The 19,316-nt window shown below is 42.2% G+C and overlaps 1 protein-coding gene across 1 annotated transcript in view; it reads right to left on the minus strand.

Moving 5' to 3' along the window:
• The window catches only part of plcl1 (phospholipase C like 1), a 66,228-nt gene that overhangs the window by 21,544 nt on the left and 25,368 nt on the right, over positions 1-19,316 (minus strand). The window contains exons 2-3 of the mRNA XM_079170087.1: positions 383-457; positions 7-294 (exon numbers count right to left, since the gene is read on the minus strand). Coding sequence (XP_079026213.1) covers positions 7-294; positions 383-457 — 363 coding nt within the window. The remainder of the gene's footprint in view (positions 1-6; positions 295-382; positions 458-19,316) is intronic.

The following is a 19,316-nucleotide window of genomic DNA, read 5'->3' on the forward strand; positions in this document are numbered from 1 at the left end:
ACGTACCTGGTAATCATCCCCATGGATGACTGAGAAGGCCGCTTCCTCAGCCAGGTGCTCGGACAGAGGGCCGTTATGGAGGAACGTCTCGGTGCTCTTCCCGGTGCGAACCTCTCGGATGCTGAGGACGTCCAGCCGAGCCCGGTCGCTGTCCTTCTTGGACGGCTCCCAGCGCAGGCAGCTGAGGTCGGTGTCCAGCGTGTAGAAACGACAGTAGACCCTGGAGTTGGGCCGGATCTTCTTCAGTTCACAACCGCCCTGCATGAACGCCAAGCAGTCTGCAGCACTGCTCACCTGGGAAATGGAAAATCAAACACTTTATGATCTATTTTTTTTGTTTTTAATTATTTTCTCATCATGTAAATCTGTGACGCTAATCTACCTTCTTCTCAGAGGGCATGCTGCTGAAGGACACGGTCTTCTTCCTTCCTCCGCCAATCTTCTGCACTGAGGGATCCTGGGGGAAGACAAAGACAGATGGCCATGAAGTCAAAAGGAGAAGAGGAGTTTCTACATGTTGAGAAGAACAGGCACACAGTCAAACTCACAGAACAGCCTGAAACTACACTCAACTCCTCCTTTAAGTAGTACAGTTAAAGTATCCTCCAGTTAGACTAAATAGATTTCTGTATTACTGCAAAATATTTGTATATGTCATCAGACAACATTCATGAACATGAAAAACAACAGGTTCATGTTCCATTAACACGTATAGTCACATATAAATCCTGTAGCCATGAATGACTTTGGTCATGTTGGGTTTTTGTAGACGTAGGCGGGAGGTATATTTGTAGCCCATTCAAGAGCGAGAGAGCGAGAGACTGGAGAGCTCACTATGTTGTGGGAGGATTTCCCATCTGATGCCTGTGAAATATGGAATAAAAACACTAAAAAGCAGTAAAAGAACGCTTGAAAAGTCCTCGTTCAAATAGAGTTTCTCTCTTTCCTTTCCTCCCTTCTTTCCTGAGGAAGATAACATTTCCACCTTTTCAGGAGAGCGTCTTCACTTTGATGTAATGTGACGAGACTCGTTTCTCCATTTTATATTTTAAAAACACTCACACTGTGTCATTCAAGTGCAGTTTTTAGTAATTGACTGAAGCATTTCCCGCGGCCCAAATGTTCACCGTAGCTGGCTGCGGCTGACCCTCATTATTCTCTCTAATGAGCAGGTGGCAAGAATTTAGTACTTACAAATATTCTTCAAAAAACACATTTGGCCTGAAGGAAACCCTGGGGATGTTTGTTTTGGTTCATTTGTCTGTTTGCTTGTGTGTCGTCATGGATGTCTGTTTATAATACGCACTGATTTAAAGATTATAAACTGTAACATTTTAATAATTATTACTTAAAGTCTCAATGCCCTTCTGCCCAAACTGGTGTTGGAAATAAGCACCAGCTATACACACACGTCCATCGGACACTGCTTGTGGTTCTCTGAACTCCTACGAATGTTTCAATATCACATCCTTAATAGCCTTCGTCTTTAAAAAGCGTTCGGCTTGGATTTGGATATTTCTGGGGCTTGTAGGTGTGTTTCACAGTCTCTTCCTTTCACTTCGTTGGCACAGAGAAGCCGCTGCTCTCACTCCGTAATCTCTGTCTCCAAATTTGGACGGAATGGATTTTATTCTTTTCATAGTCTTCCTGATCATCGCATTCTTATGTAGCCTGCCGAGCTGGCTCGCAGGCTAAGCGGGATGGACGGTGTCCGTGCATGCAGAGGCGTGAGAAGAGAAGAGGAACTTTTCATCTATACATCTTAAGAATGGTGTGAAACTAGAAACACTTCAAATTCAGCATTTAAGTTTCAAAAGTTTAATCAAGAGATTTCCAAGAAGGCCAAAAAAAAATGAAAGTTTAGTTGCAGTCTGAGGTGTTACACTATAGATACTGTGTTCATTAATATTAGCTTGATTCTTGTGTCTAAGGTTTTGGTTACTCTGCATAAAGACTATATTTGATGCATGTTTCTTTTCCATCAGCGGTCGGCAACCTTTTATGAATAATATCATGAAAGATTGCCATTTTGGCATCATTTGTTCTTGTTAATCAGAGCTCCATATCAAGATAAAGGTTAACATCACGTGTAATTATGGCACCACGTCAACATTTTAATCTACAAAGAATCATTTATTCCATACATATAGACAACATGCAACAAATAAAAAAAACTAAAATGTTTCACTCATTTTCAGGACATTGTAATAACATATGAGAGCACGACGCAAACTTGTGAAAATATCCACATCTGAGGTAAAATCATCAACCTCTCAACCTTCCGACAATCTCGTTCATCAGCAATAAACTTCTGCAAAGAGGGCGACAAGTACCAGCCAATCAGAGAAGGGCAATCACTCACTCTACCGTAAAAAACAACCGCCAATGGCTGTGAAAGAGGAACAGTATATTTGGCATGTGGATGAGAGAGAACACACAATCCTACATGTCTCCTCCTGCTATTTGTACATTTCTCCCTTAATTCTCTCACTTAATTACATATGCGACGTGGAGAGAGGCCCTCGGTATCTTTGGATTTTGGACTCGTCAACTTGTAGCCCAAACGGAGATAGAAACTGGCGATTGCAGCCCTAATTGCAGCCCTAATCGTCTTCAACAAAAGAGTTCTGGAGGTATTTTCTTTGTTTAAAAAGGTAGCAGAGGTACAAATCTTGTTTTCCATCTTTCTGTTGAAGCTCAGGGGAGAGATTCCCCTTCATGGAATAACAAGAAACCATTATTGGTAAAGTGACTAGTGTCAGAGATGAAGTTAGAATCTTAAGCTTAAGTACTGTTGTTTTTCTGACGAGGGTTTAACAAACACACACACACACACACACACACACACACACACACACAGCTACGTTGTAACCGTGCTTCCTGCCTCCAGCTCGTGACAGATTGATTGGCAGCTTCATCTCTGCTCGCTGAGCAAAGTGTCAATGTTAAGTTAACTTTTCATTAGCACCACAGCGTGGGCGTTTTACTGATACCGGCTCTTCTTTACGAGCGTCGTAATGAGCTGCGCCGGTCTCGGCTGAAATGACGGCAGTAATTACACGTGGACGCTGAGTGCAGAGAGTCGACCAGGTCTCCTGTGTGCAGTCCTTCCCCCCCCCTGAGAAAAACCTGTTTTTTAACAAGTAGGAGGATTTTCTCAACACATAAAGGAAACGTCCTCCTTCAGTTTATCACAAACAATCAACATCAACACATCTGGACATATGTGGTTTTCATCTGTAGTGCTTTGAGGAAAAAAGGGGAGTTAAGCTGCTCTTTCAGGTTAGAAATCATCTGCTGAGTGTATGAAAGCGTTGGGAAGCAACAAGTAAGTTGGACCTTGTGATGAGAATATTTTACACCCACAGGTGAGTTCAAATCCAGACACACCGCCTCAAATGTTCACGGAATCATTTGGCCAAAGAAACACAACATACATGATTACCTCAGAGAGAGAGGAGGGAGGGAGGGAGGGAGGGAGGGAGGGAGAGAGAGCTGAAAATCGTTGCCTCGTCCCGTTCGCTACACAATCCCGTATTGATTTCCAATACTAATATTCCCAGACCTCCCAGCACACAGACAGACACAGATTGGACACAAGAGTTACCATCAAAGGCGGTTTTGCTTGTTTGTCTTTGTTCACATAACCCTCCCAAAAATTGTATTAAGTTGGTCAGCGAGGAGGCCGGACAGACGAGCTTAGAGAAAGCAGGTCAGCGGGTATTTAGGTGGACAGAGCTGTGTCTGTCTCTCTGGCGATGACGCTTTGGGACGCCGTGGACGTTCGGGGACATCGACATTGTCGTGGCGGTCGACGCTAATCCGCTGTGTGCATGCGTGTGCGCGTCGTGAACGTTTCCACCAGTCACTTTGACGTCTCGGAGCAAGACACACGATGCCATCCAGGAAACTATGGCCACGTCCTCTGAAAGCCTTTAATGCAGCGCTCTGTTTGGCCTAAAAGGGCATCTATCAGTTATAATCCACAGCCTGTTTTAAGCTCTGTCTCTCTCTCTCTCTCTCCGGTTTGTTTTTACTTCTACGCTCTCTTCAGCTCAGATGTGATCGTTCTCTCCGTCACTGAGCTGCTGCCGGGAAGAAAAAAATAAAAAATATCTCAGCACAGATGGAAAGATGCTGAAGAGAAATGAGAGCAAAGGGCTGGAGGGAAAGAAGAGAGGAGACGCAAGAAAAAAGGTCAGACGAGACTAAATAAAAGGATGTTCTGGAGTGGAAAGCAGAGGAAATGGTTTGACAATTGGCATGCAGAAAAAGAAATTTAAAAAAAAAGAATAAAAGAATAGAGGTGGGAGATGAAAAGAGGATCAAGATGCAACAAGTGGGGACACGGGGAGCAGAAATAGAACAAATAGATGGAGAACAATAGGTCATTGTATTGAACAGGCGCTGATAGCAGATGGAGTGTTTACAGCAGCTCGCTCTTCACTCTGTGTACCTCTTCAGTACGACGGGTCACGTGTGTGAAGAGAGAGACAGAAGATCACTGTGATGTCGACCCACACAGAGTCTACGTAGCGCAAAACCTCAAATAGAATTCATGTTTTTAATTAAAATCGTGTCCTTAATCCTGGGGCTGCAATATGAGGGGAAAAATGCTATAATGTTGAATATTGCAATAACGACATGACTTGATTATTAAAGTGTGTTCAGTTCAGCCTCTCTGCTGCTTTCAGAACAAATTGCTTGTTTAGTTAAAAAAAAATAAAAAATGATTTCATTCTTTTGTTGAATAAATTGAACATTGAACTGTAAGCAAAAGGCATTAATTTAAAAAAGCAGTTACATTTTAAAGTGTAGTTTTCTACAGTCTTTCGCTTTGTGTTTTAATGCAACATTACGATGACAATAAAGAAACTATACTGTGGAGCCCTACTAAATAAAGTTTTATATCCATAAATACAAATGATCTCAGAGAGAAAACCGAGGAGACATTACTGTGACAAACTAATTAGGAAGCCATCAGGACGTTTTATGATGCCTTAAAAACATCTTTTTTAGTCCAAATATCCTGATATTTACTTTCTTCACGTGTATCCTTCATGCATTTGTAATAAAACAACTCTCGCATGCATTCGTCCCTGCAGGTCACCACTTTAATGTGAGGATGCACATACTGTAAAAACACAGCAGCCTTTATTCCGTCCTGCACAGCGACCTTCAACAGCAGTAAACCGAAAGAGCCGATGGAACATAAACGTGAAAATCAATCTACAACTGTGTCAAAACTCACGCTTTAACACACTCCCATACACACCCGATCATTCATCAATCCCTATACTGTGCCTGCACCCGGCCTCGATGTTTCCATCCATTGACAAAAACTTGCTTATACAACTTGTTAACCTTGTGCATAACACACACACACACACACACACAGAGACACAGACTGCTGGATGCACCAGACTAACACCTGGCAGTTGCATAAATCCAGTCCCAATCTGATCCTCATGATCTGGCTAATAATCCCTCAGCCCATTGGCAGAAGATTAGCACAATAGATTACTGCGCTGCTGCACAGTCTTACAGCCGTTAATCCGCAGCAAAGGCCGGGTCGCTGTGTATCACAGTCAGCACAGCGGCGCACAACTGTTGATTATCAACTAGGACAAATGTCTATTGATGCATTTCTTTATATGTGTTGTCTGATAACCTTTAGCTGCTTTTTTTGTGGGCTCCAGAGACACGAGCCTCAAATGGAAAAGACCTTTTTCCACAACACCAATTTACTTTTGTCAGCACAGGTGGAACTAATACTGTTAACAAAGGCTCTGTTCAGTGTCCCAGTACGTCATGACAGAGAGCCCACATGAGCATGACGACTTAGAGTAAATAGTGGTATTATTTCTATTGTTTTAACGGTAAGTTTCCCTTTAAACCAGCACAAGTACATGTTGATTTAAAGTGTAAAATCAGAAGTGTCTCAGTACACGTTGGAAATGTTTAGAGCACAATGCAAATGAATAGATTGAAGTACATGACAACAGTAGTTACCATGAGGAACCAGCTTTCAGATAGCGGAGTCATGAGCCCGCTGATGAGGGCTTCAGTTTGCATTTCATTTCAGAAACTCCCGATGAGGATATCATCTCAAACCACAGGTTAAAGTGAAATAGACATGTTTCTTTAGAACTGTGGGAAACAACAACAACAGCAAATTAGTTGTAGAGTCTGAAAAGTCAGTGAGAGAAAGTCTCGCCAGAGCGTATTCATTGTGTAACATAAGAGAGTCTCAAAGTCTTTAAAAGTCCCCAATTAAACAGCTTCCAGTCAAATAAATGCAAGATTGATAAAATGACATCAATAAGAACAACATGTTTTTTAAAATGAAGTCAGAGACGTGTAACTGTACCGGATCAACGACATTATGTGTAGATTCCTTCATAAAGATGAGCTGCAGAGTATTAAGAGCTTGATATTTCTAACCTTGTTCTGGCCCTTTGACACCAGAGAGTGATGGTGCAAATTCTTGTGTGGACGACTCCGGTGACGCGCAATGAGTGCACGGGTGGAATACAGTCAAGCATATTATGTTATTAGAGTCCAACAACAGCCACAGAAACTACTTCTTTTTTTCCAAAGAGCATTCGATTCATTGATTGCTGTCAGGATGTAAAGACAATTTCTTTAAATATATGACTTTTTTTGAAGAAGAAGATTACCAACCCTTCGTTTTAGTCATCAAAACTAGTGACCTCTCTTCTGCAACAAGCAACACAAATGAAAAACACGATTGATTTGGGCCTTTTATTGGCACTGAACCAGCATCTCTTCAAAAACTGTGCTTTTCAAAATGCCTCTCCAGAATGGATGAATTACAAAACTAAATATTCTAAATCATGAGCCAACTTTTGCTTCCAATTCGCTACAATCATTCCATGTGTGCGTCTTTTTCGGGCCTGATTCGCCGTCTCTTATGCCAAACTGCATACAGACACCGAGGAGCACCGAGTGTGCCGAGAGTCTGCGTGAAGAAGCAGAAAGAAAGAAAAAAAAAAAAACTACCAACACTTCGAGGAAGTCGTGAGAACCCAGAATGATTAATTGATAACCGTGACTCGAAGTGTCAAATGTGTACGAGCGCGTGGGTGGTAGCGCGAGCAGATACTTCAGCGCATGCCCGCTGATCGTATTTGGTGGAGTAATCCGACAAAAAGGTGTTAGAACTGTGCGGCTTTGGTTGTCGCTTCCTGCACAGTATGGATTCTTTACCGCCGCAACAGTCGGCTCGGTTGGAATCAATATAAATGCACCGTGCTTATCCCGATAAACTACAGTGTAATCACAGCAAGTGCAATCAGCTCTGCGGTGACCTCAACCTCGAGTGGTCTGTGAATAATGTGTGTGTAACGATGTCTGGGAGTGTGTGTGTGTGTGTGTGTGTGTGTGTGTTTCACTCTGAAAAATTGAAGAAGATGTAAGACTTTAAGTCGGTGTAAAACGGGAAGAGATGGTGAGTTCTTGACGTGTAGAAAGAAAGAAAACAGAACTCTTATTTCAGTTTCTTGTTCAGCAACGTTCGTCTGTAGGATTTAGATTGTGGACGGCACAAGAGGTCAAAGATCTCAGCCAATCCTCGTGGCGAGGACCGTGTTATCGTTCTGTTACAGATGGAAACAATGGTTGATGCTAAGATAAGATCGTGCTTGTGAGACAAAATGATCTCATTACTAGCTTTTTGGAGCTAATCACCGTGTTTTAAAGACTGAAAAGAATTTGCGTCCACATCAGTGTTTTCAGTTTGGTTTTGAACTCCGTTAAATCTCCTTTTCTTTGCCTTCTTTTCATTTGATGAACTAAAAATCGGCATCACGGCTGACATCTGGTAAATAGTGGGACAGACAGCCGGCCGACCAAATCAATTTTTCTTGTTGCATCAGACAACATAAGTGCAGGTTACGGACTGCATAAATGGGGGAAAAAACGTTTCAATCTGGATCCTATTTTCATAATGATACGTTGACTAAAATTGCATGTTTCTGCCACTGAAAGGCTCAGATTGTTATTATTAGTGTCTGACAACATTAATGAAAGAATCCTAAAGAGAAAACGTTCCTCTTTACCGTCCGGTAAATATTCAGCCGGGACATTAAAACTCTGATAGTTAACGCTCAGCTTTCTGTTCTCCAACACAACAAACTCTGAAAACATCTCTCTCCAACTCTCACTCGCTTTGTATTCAGGCAACAAATCCTGTGACACAAAGACAAACAGGAAGCAAAAGGTAAGAAAAAGGAGACCAAAGATTGTCTTCTTCACTCGTTTGTATTGCTGAAGCTCAGTTCTGGAGGACAATTTTTGGTTAAATTATATATTTTACACAAACAATTCATAATGATTCTTTTCTTTATTTAATTTGGAACATTTTGGGGTTTCCATCTCAAACTAAACAGGATGTTTCCTGCAGTAACAAGGATTCTGACAGCAGAGTTGACGGGGACATTTCAATCTAAGCCCTTTGCACCACAGGTTTGCACACACACACACACACACACACACACACACACACACACACACACACACACACACACACACTCACACACACTGCCCGTCTGCCCTCACATAATGAAGAAAATCTCTGATGGATTTCAACATGGCTTTGTGCTTCACTTTGCCTGACACATATAAATAAGCTCTCACACACACACACACACACACACACGTACAAAAAAACAATGCACCTGGTTCCAAAATGATGCGTGGTGCTTGCATGGAGAGTGAAAACATGAGTTGTTTTCACACATTTCTGGCCTCATCCATCTGGTAAAGTGACATTTTTTTTGTCATTCAGACAAAAGGTATCTTTTACATGAATGTACCTAAAACCAGACAGATTTGAAACCATCCAATTAGGACGCGGCCATCTTGTTTGAATAATCTTTATTGGGAAATGTCAATGAACAGAACTGAGGGTTTTCGTGCTTACTTTCGGTGCGAGCAGATTAACGTGAGTTAACACCACGTAGACAATAAACAAAACCTCACAGAGATATTCACGAAGAGAGACACAAAGCTTCAACGGTATTTGGTGCCCGAGAAGGAAAAGACTGACGTTCACCCTTCTTCTTCCAGCGGAGATTCATTTATCATCAACTTCATGTTTCAGCCGAATGAGAGCGAACTCTTCCACCGGTTTCATAACATCCAGCAGAAGTGAAGATATAGAGTGGAGGGAGTGCCGGTCATATTATTATTGTACAATAAACTCTCCGCTGCACTCCAGTTTATTCTATTTTCTTTGTGCGTATATATAAAAGATGATTTAGATGACCTATCACATGTTCTACCTTGTCGAAAAGTAATACAGAAATGTTTCTGGGCCCAAGTTAGTACGATTGCCGCAGAGACTTTTACATAAAAGTGAGGCTTTTTTCAGACCCGAGAGCAGCCTGTTGAATCGCTGTGTGCACGCCTATTGACAATCCATTAGCTTCCGCCGACACACATTTCTCTCCGACAGACGATAATGCCCGCTGCCTTCTGCAACACTCTGCACATAAATTAAACCGGCGTGACACCAGAGGACAAACCAAAAGCCACCCAGACAGACGGGACAGCTCCACCTCTCCCTCTGCCTCTCTGGCTGTGCTCCTTTCATTCCTCTTTACTCCTCCCGACTCCCTCCCGATGGTTCCCTCTGACCCTCTAAACGCTGCACCTCCTCTCCGCTGCTTCTTAGCGACTCCTCCCTGTTGATCTCTACTGCTTCCTCCTCTCTGTCCTTCTTCTTTGCCCTTTCTCCATTGCTCCCTTCCTCTCAATTGTTTTGCCCTTTATCCGAATATCCTTTTCTCCTCCTCCATCCCTTCATCCGAGCATTAGTGCTATCAAGGGAGGTCTGTGTGTGTGTGTGTGTGTGTGTGTGGGGGGGGGGGCTTTAGGCAGTGGCCAAAAGGGACCCTTATCCAAAGCAATGACACACTTCCAAGTCAAGAGGACATTTGTTATGTAACAGCTTAAAGCTTCCTGGCTTCTCTGGTGGGCCTCTGACTCTGCGGTTATCTACACATATACACAGATAAACAAAAACAGACAAACAGACAAGGGAGAGGGAGAGGAGGGAGAAAAGACTTAAGCTTGAAGTGGGAACAGGAGGAGGGAGAGATAGTGGGTGAGGCGGCAGAGGGGAAAAGAAAGGCAGGGAGGAGAGAAAGTGACAGAGATTAAGAAAGGAGGCGACAAGAGAGAGAAAATGGAAGCAGAGGAGAAGGGAGGAGATGAGAGGGAGAGAGTAAAAAAAAAGAAAACAAAAGACAGCTGGTGGAGGAGGTCGAGTCGAGCCTTGTAGGGAAAAAATAAATGAATGGAGGGAGAGCGAGAGGAAAATAAGAAGAGAGAGAAGAAGGAGCAAAGAGAGGTCAGGCAGGTACCTCTAAAAAAAACAGAGACCCAATCGGCTTCCACAAATAAAATGAAAAAAATAAAACAGCAGGCTGACATTTGAGCGCTCTATTCCTGCTCCTCTCACTGTGGGAAGGAGACGTGAAAACAAAGATGAGGAGGAGAGGGAGGAGAGGGAGGGAGGAGAGGGAGGGAGGGGAGAGGAGACAGTTGGATGGCAGCCCTGTGCGCTTCTGAAAAGGAGATGTTTAGTAAATGGCTTGATGAATGTTTCAGAGCAGGAGGAGAAGAATGAAGAAGAGGAGAAGAATGAAGAAGAGGAGGAGGAGGAGGAGGAGGAGGAGGAGGAGGAGGAGGAGGAGGAGGAGGAGGAGGACGCTCATTTTGAATAATTGACAATAAAAGGCAATTAAACGGAGATAGTACATCTCAGGGGGGGGGGTAGCTGGATACATTTGAACATGCACATGATGAGTAGTTACAGTATGCGTGTGTGTGTTTGTGCGTGTGTGTGTGTGTGTGTGTGTGTGTGTGTGTGTGTGTGTGTGTGTGTGTGTGTGTGTGTGTGTGTGTGTGTGTGTGTGTGTGTGTGTGTGTGTGTGTGTGTGTGTGTGTGTGTGTGTGTGTGTGTGTGTGTGTGTGTGTGTGTGTGTGAGTGTGTGTGTTGGAGTATCTTTGTGTCTCCAGAAGGCTCCGGAGCAGACAGCCAAGCGGCGGGTCCGTCAGACGAGAGCCAGCTCTGGCCGAGACAGCAGTTACGCAACCCCCGCCTCCAAAAAAAACAAAAAAAACGCAACCACAAAGACATGTCAGAGCAGTGACTGGGCTGCAGAGACACACACACACACAAACACACACTCACACACACACACACACACACACACACACACACATAGCACACCATTGCTATTACTGTTCTATTTTCAGTATGATTGCAGCCGCTGCCTAGCAACCGCAGGTGAAGGACACTAGGTGGGATAATGAAAACGTAATAGCCTCAAACTACTTTAGAAAAAAATCCTGAACAAACAAAGAGAGGAGGTGTGTGTGTGTGTGTGTGTGTGTGTGTGTGTGTGTGTGTGCGCGCTACTAGGAATGTGTATGTGTGTGTGTCGGTTGTACAACCCAGCGTCCCACCCATTTCCTGTGTGTGTGTGTGTGTGTGTGTGTGTGTGTGTGTGTGTGTGTGTGTGTGTGTGTGTGTGTGTGTGTGTGTGTGTGTGTGTGTGTGTGTGTGTGCGCCTGAGAGGATGTGTATTTCAATTCCACACATTTTTGCAAAAAAAAACAATCAGTAGTTTGATCCTCCAGCGAGAAAGTCTAAAAATGTATTAACAACATATATTAAAATCAGATAAAACAACAGAACGGGCGATACACTAGTTTATAAAAGTGGCACTAAAGGAGGAAATAAAAAAACTCTTTATATTTATCAGATTCATCACGGTGGAAAATACAAGAACAGAGAAGACAAATGAATAGTTGGCAGGTTTGAGGAAACAGCAGCCTGTTTCCTCAAAGAGAATTCATCATCATCATCCGTTTTGTACATTTATTTTTCATTAATTGCAAACGTTTTCAGAATGTTCTTGTACTTCTTGGCACTAAAAAGAAAGGGAGACAATTGGAGGAGGTTTTTATGAAACGTTTTAGTGCTCCGGCCCACTTCAGAGATGAAATCGTGCCGTATGTGGCTCATGAACTAAAATAAGTTTAACACCTCTGGGTTGAAAATGAAGAGCGAGAGAACGAGAGCCAAGTGAGACCGCTGGAGAGAAAAAAGAGAAATGATGTCTAAAGTCAGTAAAGCTAACAGTAAATGACAGGATTTCATAACATCTGAGACATTAGGAGCCGTCAGAAATGTGTTGCATAAACACTGTCTGATGTACGGACACATATCAAACCAGCTGTTAAGAGGAGACGGTGAAGAATAGTTATTTAAAATATTATATTCTAACATATTTAAAACCCAATTTTGACTAATCCACAGTGTTATTTTTCAGAAAAGAGAAAGAAACATAATAAACCAGCGAAACCATGAACAGGAAAACCAGAGTGAGAGAAGGCGTGTGAGGGATGGAGGGAGGACGGACCTTACTACGACTGAGATAGTGAGAGAGAAAAACAAAACGGCCTTGAGAGCAGCTGGACTGATAAACAAGAGTAACAACAGTTAGAGTGAGACTCAGGAGGGAAACAAAGCAACATCGAACCAATATATTTTAGCCTTTACTTAGACGAGCTGAGAGAAGATTTTCAGGTTCCTTCAAGCCCTGTGGTTATCCTGCAGTCCATACAAACACTGAAAGCAGATGAACCATCACCTGATGTCAAACTAACGAAAGCAGTTGAAATTCAGCCTCCTCCTGAGCCCAACCGCCGCATGACGGTTATTTAAACTTAAACAGTTTCAATCTTTCTCTCTGGCTCTGCCAATCGTCTGCCTCGATGAGTGTCAGGTGTGTTAGCCGAGCAAGTTAACGTCCAGTAATGGATGAAATATTGCGGAAGTGAAGCTTCTTAAAAATGTTACTTTGGCTGTGCAAACACCTGCAACCAGTGTGTGAAATATGGGGTGTCCAAGACCCCTTGATTGACACTTCAGAACCATTAGCAAAAGTTTGGGGGGGGGGGGTCTCTATAATCATAACACAATTATCTGTCACTTGCAACTGTAACAAAAACCTCTTAAAAGCGTACTAGTGCCCAGCAGTTTTCATTACTCAAACAACTAAACATGTATTCACAAATATGAATCGTGAGTGGATAGCGAGAGTGGATTTTCTGCCGTTAATCAAACAACCAGCAGCCTGTCTTCACTACTGGTTGTGGACCTAATTGGACCCCCTTTGGACGGATTTGATCCCGTGCTTTTCATAAGAACCTGGGCGGGTATTTCACACACTGCTCGCATCCCTCATGGATGTGTCGAGCTTAAATCATGCTTCGTATCCACAGTCTACATCCGGAGAGGCAGACCAGTTGAAGTGTAAAAATATTTTGTAATTAACTGAGGTGTCAGTGGTTATATAAGCAGCGAACAGCGGCCAGAATGTCTGCCGTTTGTCGACGACACTTTATTGTACATTCACATAGATTCATGAGGTCAAATCTGACAGCTTATACAGAAACTCTGGATCTGAAGAATCACACTCCTACCAACATTCACACTCCTACACGTCAACACTAGACTAGAAAGAATATATAATTAGTTCCTTAAGAAATCCAGTTTCTAGAACAATACTGTGACACGCACTGTTACAAAACCACATATGCACACAATAAAACACATTAACACCTCTTCACTTTGTTCTCTGTGTGTTTTTAATGTGGCAGGGGAAAATACATAAAAAGGAATAACATATATTAACAGTGTGTATTGTATTTCACTATATTTCTTTGTTTGATTTGTTTTAATTTAGGCATTTAAAATATTCCACAGTAAAGGGAGTATGGTGCTTTATGGACGGACATTTTACAACAAAACAATTAAAACTTCACCGTTCGATTTTGTAAGAAACTTTACCAGAGAAAGCAGTTTTCTATAAAATGTTCCAGGGATTAAAGGTTTGGATTTTGAACTTTTTCGGTCGATGATGTGTAAGAACTCACTGGAACCATGTTTGCAGTAGTTTACTTGAACTCAGAAATCAGTGGTTTTTGTTGTTGTTGTTTTTTTTCCCTTTTAATTCGGTCCACGTTGCAGAGGTGAGATCAGTTCCAGGTGGGCCTTATTAACCGCACAGAAACACAGAAATGAAAGAGAGATTGTTATCTGAACCAACCAACAAAAGCACATGACCCTTCAGTAGAAACAGTAAAAAGGTTTTATGGGTACAAAAAGTCCAAGGTTGATATCTAATAGGTATGCTTGGAAAGCCAAAGAGAACTCTATGAACCACAGACGAACTTTTGCTCAAATTTGTATTTATTCGAGAAGTTTTCATCAGCATGACTAGAAGGGAACGCTAAACCAACAGTATTAATGGAAAATACAGTGCAGCAAAGTCCTGCAAATTGTATTGTATTATATATAAAAAAAGAATGTGCTTACAGTACAAGGACTCAAAGTTTAAATTATTTGCCGGGTTATTGACTATTTTAACGCAGATTTGTTGCTTCGGATCACTGATACACATGTTAGAACGAGAGTCTGATCCCACAGAAATATGTGAAATTCACCGCGATAAAAAGCACATTACATGGTCGTCGGCACAACTGGAACAATGCCAATGTAAAGTCAATTATAATCTTTTGTAGTGGTAGACAGACAAACATTCCAGGTTCAATAACAAAGGAGGAGTCGGGGTGGACAGATGGGTCAAACACGGGACTTTCACCCAGCAGACTGGTGTTCATGTCCCGTGTGAAACCAAAAATCATTGTTAAATTATGTAACAGACGTAGTTCTTTTAACCCAAACCACGATCTTTTCTTTCCTGAACCTAACAAAGTGGTTTTGCTGTTAAATTCTTTCCCACGGTGGACATTTCAAGCATTTCTGTGACCATAAAAATGAATGCACTTGTGTGACACTTGTATAAATATGCCCTGTAATCAGTGAGTGTGGTTTTTTTGTTTGGATTATTATCCTCTACCTTAGTTTATCATAAGACAAAATGCGTTCTGTGTTACCTCCTTGGCTAAACAATGTCCTGGGGTTAACCCTGAACATGTCCTGGAGTCTCTGAAAGAAGGAGATACTCACTCAGTACCTTGAATTCCTACAAAGGTACTTAAGGTAGTGCACTGGTCCACCTCCCTTTACAAGGACAGGAGCTGCTTTTGTGACAACAGCAGTATTTGACGACAATAAGATGAATAACTGTTGTGTCTCATCAATCCGTGAGTCTGTGGCTTCCAACAGGAGAAATCTCTGTATTTACTTTGTCTTTGAATGTAATACAAACAAGTACAGTTAGAAAGCGTTTTACAGTTCATCAACGCTCCTGTTCTAACAAACTGACAACAAGCTGTGACTCGATATAGGCCTTTCCTTTCCTCTCCTTCTCTTTCCTTTCCTTTTCAGGACTCGAAGCATGAGAGTGCATTTGTGCTCGACTGGATTTCACAGTTGTTAATCAAGTGTATTTGAGATAACCATCTTTTCAGTTAATCTCCCCAGATAGAAGTCGCAGGGATCGGCACCTCGAAAACCACCACAGCGAAGAGTCAAAACTGACGCATGGATTGATGAGGGGATGGACAGATGGACGGATGAGAAAGAGGGCAGAGAGGAGTGAGGAGACAGGGTGGTGGGGTGGCGGTGGCCAAGCTGACGGCTGAGAATAGATGGGTGGCAAAAACCGAGACAAGAGCGCGCGGGAGGGAGCGAAACCGTGAGCCCAAAAGTGATTATGATAAATGTCATTCTATTATTGCCCGAGTAGAATTTAGGACAGCAGGAGGGGGGCGAGACGGAGAAAAGAAATAGAGTGGCTGAGCAGAGCGGAGGAGGGCTGGAGGTTAGTGGAGCGGTGAGTTCAGAAGTGTATCATGAAATACTGAAAGACACACACTCGGGGAAAAGATGCTGCGGCATGTTGTGTTGTCTCAGCAGGTCGTCTGTGGAGTCACAGAAACTGCATTGATTGCTGCTCTACTGAAGACGAAAGGATTTTAATGCCGACAAATCATAATATTACCTTTGACGTGGAGCCAACGCAGACAAAAGAGACCTTCATTGAGAACATTGGATCATCTTCGAACTTGATTTTCGCAACGTATGAAAGAAGTGTCTGTAAGAAGCTAATGAACAAACCCAACTGATAAACGTCACAGGTTGAGGGATTCTCTGACATTTCATTATTCAATTAAAATAGTAGCATTATCTTGCTGATGTTTTATAGCAGATAACAGAAACAAGTCTACGGTCGGCATCACAAATCTATTCACTGCATTCCAATTAAATGCTGCATTTACAATACAACTGGATATATTCAACTTTCTCACCAAAAACTTGATTTAACAAGATTACATTTCAACACGTTATGATAGCGTTGTAATTTAGCTCCGCCAAACACTAATCTTTACCGTGTGGAGCTTGAACGCACCATAATGTTACTCAATGGAACCTCGGTTAACGTTAGCCGTTAGCTCAGATATAAGCAGGGCTGTGCTAAGGAGAGACGGTCACTGCAAGTTGCAGCTATTATACTTATTTTATTATATAAATATAGTTACCTTCTGACTTATCTTACTGGGACTCGCATGCAGACACGGCCGGACCGGCTACTTAAACAAAGCACAGATAAGCTCAGATAACAACACAGAGACGGAGTGACTTCGTTCAGGTGGACGTTACTCCACCTTATCTTTACATAGACAACAGCTGTTTGATGCTATATCAATGCTCTGAATGCAGCACCTTTAAAGAATGATTGTAAGTAATCAGTTTTTGAATGCGTTGTGGAACACACACACACAAGTTATTTGTAGTTACTTATGGATCTACGATGTCTGTGTACATGTAGTGTAACCGGTTCAAAGATGTTTTCAGTAAGCAGAGATGCAAATATGAGTGAAAAGAGGAAGTACGTATGTTGACACCAGGATTTAGGGGCGTGTGTGCGTGTGTGTGTAAGTGTGTGATAAAATAGATGCAAGTAAGAATTAGAAATACAGAAGTAGAATCCAGCTGTGAGCGCCTCACGCTGCTCCCAGCAGGGATACGGAAGCACTGGGACAACAACAAAACAGGGTTGGTAGCTGGATGGCCGGGGAGTCAATGCTATGCTAACAAACACACACACACATTCACTAACATACACACGGAGAAACACCACTGTTTATTTGGTGTCCTTGAAAAAAACAAAAACGTTACATAATTTAATCTCCTTATGTAACTGTCACTACACATAGACGCACATACGTATGCCCACACACACACACACACACACACACACACACATGCACACATGCATGCAAATGTTAAGACAAACACACATGAGGACACGGGGTCTCTCCCCCATGTAAACACACAAACACATTAAAAATGAACAGCTGCCTTTTGTGCAGCACAAACATTAACTTTACCCTTTATCATTCATTTATGTGATTTACACAGTAAGCAACAGGCCTGCACACACACACACACACACACACACACACAGTGTTGTGACCCCATTAGTTCAGCGTCAGCCCACCGGATGTCTGTGTGTTTGTGTGCTTTGGAGAGCAACATGGGAACATTGTAAACACACACTATGGGAGGCAATTAATGCCTTAAAATAACTATTTCGGGACCAACAAACTAATCAAGCAACATAATTCATTCATCGTTTTGTGCAAATCGTATGACGTGAGCGTTCTCGCAAGCAGTTTTAAAAGATTCTTTTACAAATCAAGAGCGTGAGACATCATTTGCAAACGGTTTCTGTGTTGAAAGATTGAAAGAAAACTCATCCAAAGAGTCTGCACACAGAACCAAAATCCTGCCCCCCTACTCCAAGCTTCCCCTCGACTCCATGAGCCTCCTGTGGGACGTCCTATCGGCTGTGTGGAAGAGAGCGCTGGATACATCCCACTGAAAGGCCCAAGGAAGTGGAAGCGGAAGCCAAACATGTTTAAAGATACTAATGGAGCCTAAATGTCCTATTTGTGTGGCAATAACTATTTCTATTTACTGTATAGCGCTCTGTATTTACCCTCCATCATATTATTAGCTTATACCTTAATCATAATTTAACTTACCGTTATCTGTTAGCGCCTTTATTTAACCGAAAAGTACCGTACGACCCATTCTCTCCTCCTCTTTTAACAGTGTAGCATCATCAGAGAGAGAAAAATCTAATTCATTTTACTTGCAATAAAACACTTTTTGATTGCAGTGTCAATACAATAGATTGTATATAAAAAGGGGATGCAGTCATCGTGACATCACCCATTGGTTTGTAGATGTTTTGAAGCCTCGAGTTCCGCAATTTGGTCGCCAGCTTTTCGGACTGAGGCAACCAGAGGAGTCGCCCCCTGATGGCCAGTAGAAAGAATGCAAGTTTTAAGACATTTCCGCATTGGCTTCACTTGTCAGAACCGAACGTTGCCACCTGGTCAATACGATATTTTTGACCAAAATCGAAATAATTTTTTTTTCTTCATTACAGTGTGGAAAGTTTTGTTATAATACCGACACAAAAGTCACTCTATAAATCAACTTCCACGAAAAAAAAACAACTCCACACATCTTCTAATCAAATAATTAAAAAAAACCTTCCTGTTCTCACAATCTAGGGTGCTATTACAGCTGCTAAAGGTTCACAAAGACAACATAGACATGTACACACACACACACACACACACACACAGGCCCTTGTAAACAACATTATTCTAAGAAGCAGACTGCTTCTCATGGTGTCCTACATATAAGCCATTCCCACATCAGTGCTATTTGTCACTGCAATGACCTCCTATCAGCCTCAAGCTCATTAGCAGCACGTAGCACATATTTTGTCTCGCACACATTCGCTCCCATCCATATGCAACACGTACTTGGTTTTTTGTATTTGTACTGACATTCTGCTCTTTCTAACACACACACACACACACACACACACACACAAAGTGCTATATATAGACCATAATGTTCCATCTCCTTGAACACAGCATGGTCTCACAAGAATCCTATATGGCCCTCGACAGCTCTTCTCCTCCATGAGTTGAATTCATATTTGTCATATAACAAAAATGTGTTGGCATACACACACACACACACACACATGCATATTTATAGAAAAAGCCTCCCTGATAAGCTGCCTTAATGTCAGGATCGTAGCCCAGCATCACTGTCAGGTGTCATTATCTAACAGCAGGCGTCCTTCAGTGTACAATGTGTGTGTGTGTGTGTGTGTGTGTGTTCACATAACTATCTCCATGGAGACCACATGAGTCTCTATTGACAGTTTTCATATTATTGTAGACTGCCTGAGAGCACAGAGCCTAAGTAACATATTCAGTAT

The sequence above is a fragment of the Pholis gunnellus genome (assembly GCF_910591455.1).
Source record: "Pholis gunnellus genome assembly, chromosome: 12".
Classification (NCBI taxonomy): domain Eukaryota; kingdom Metazoa; phylum Chordata; class Actinopteri; order Perciformes; family Pholidae; genus Pholis; species Pholis gunnellus.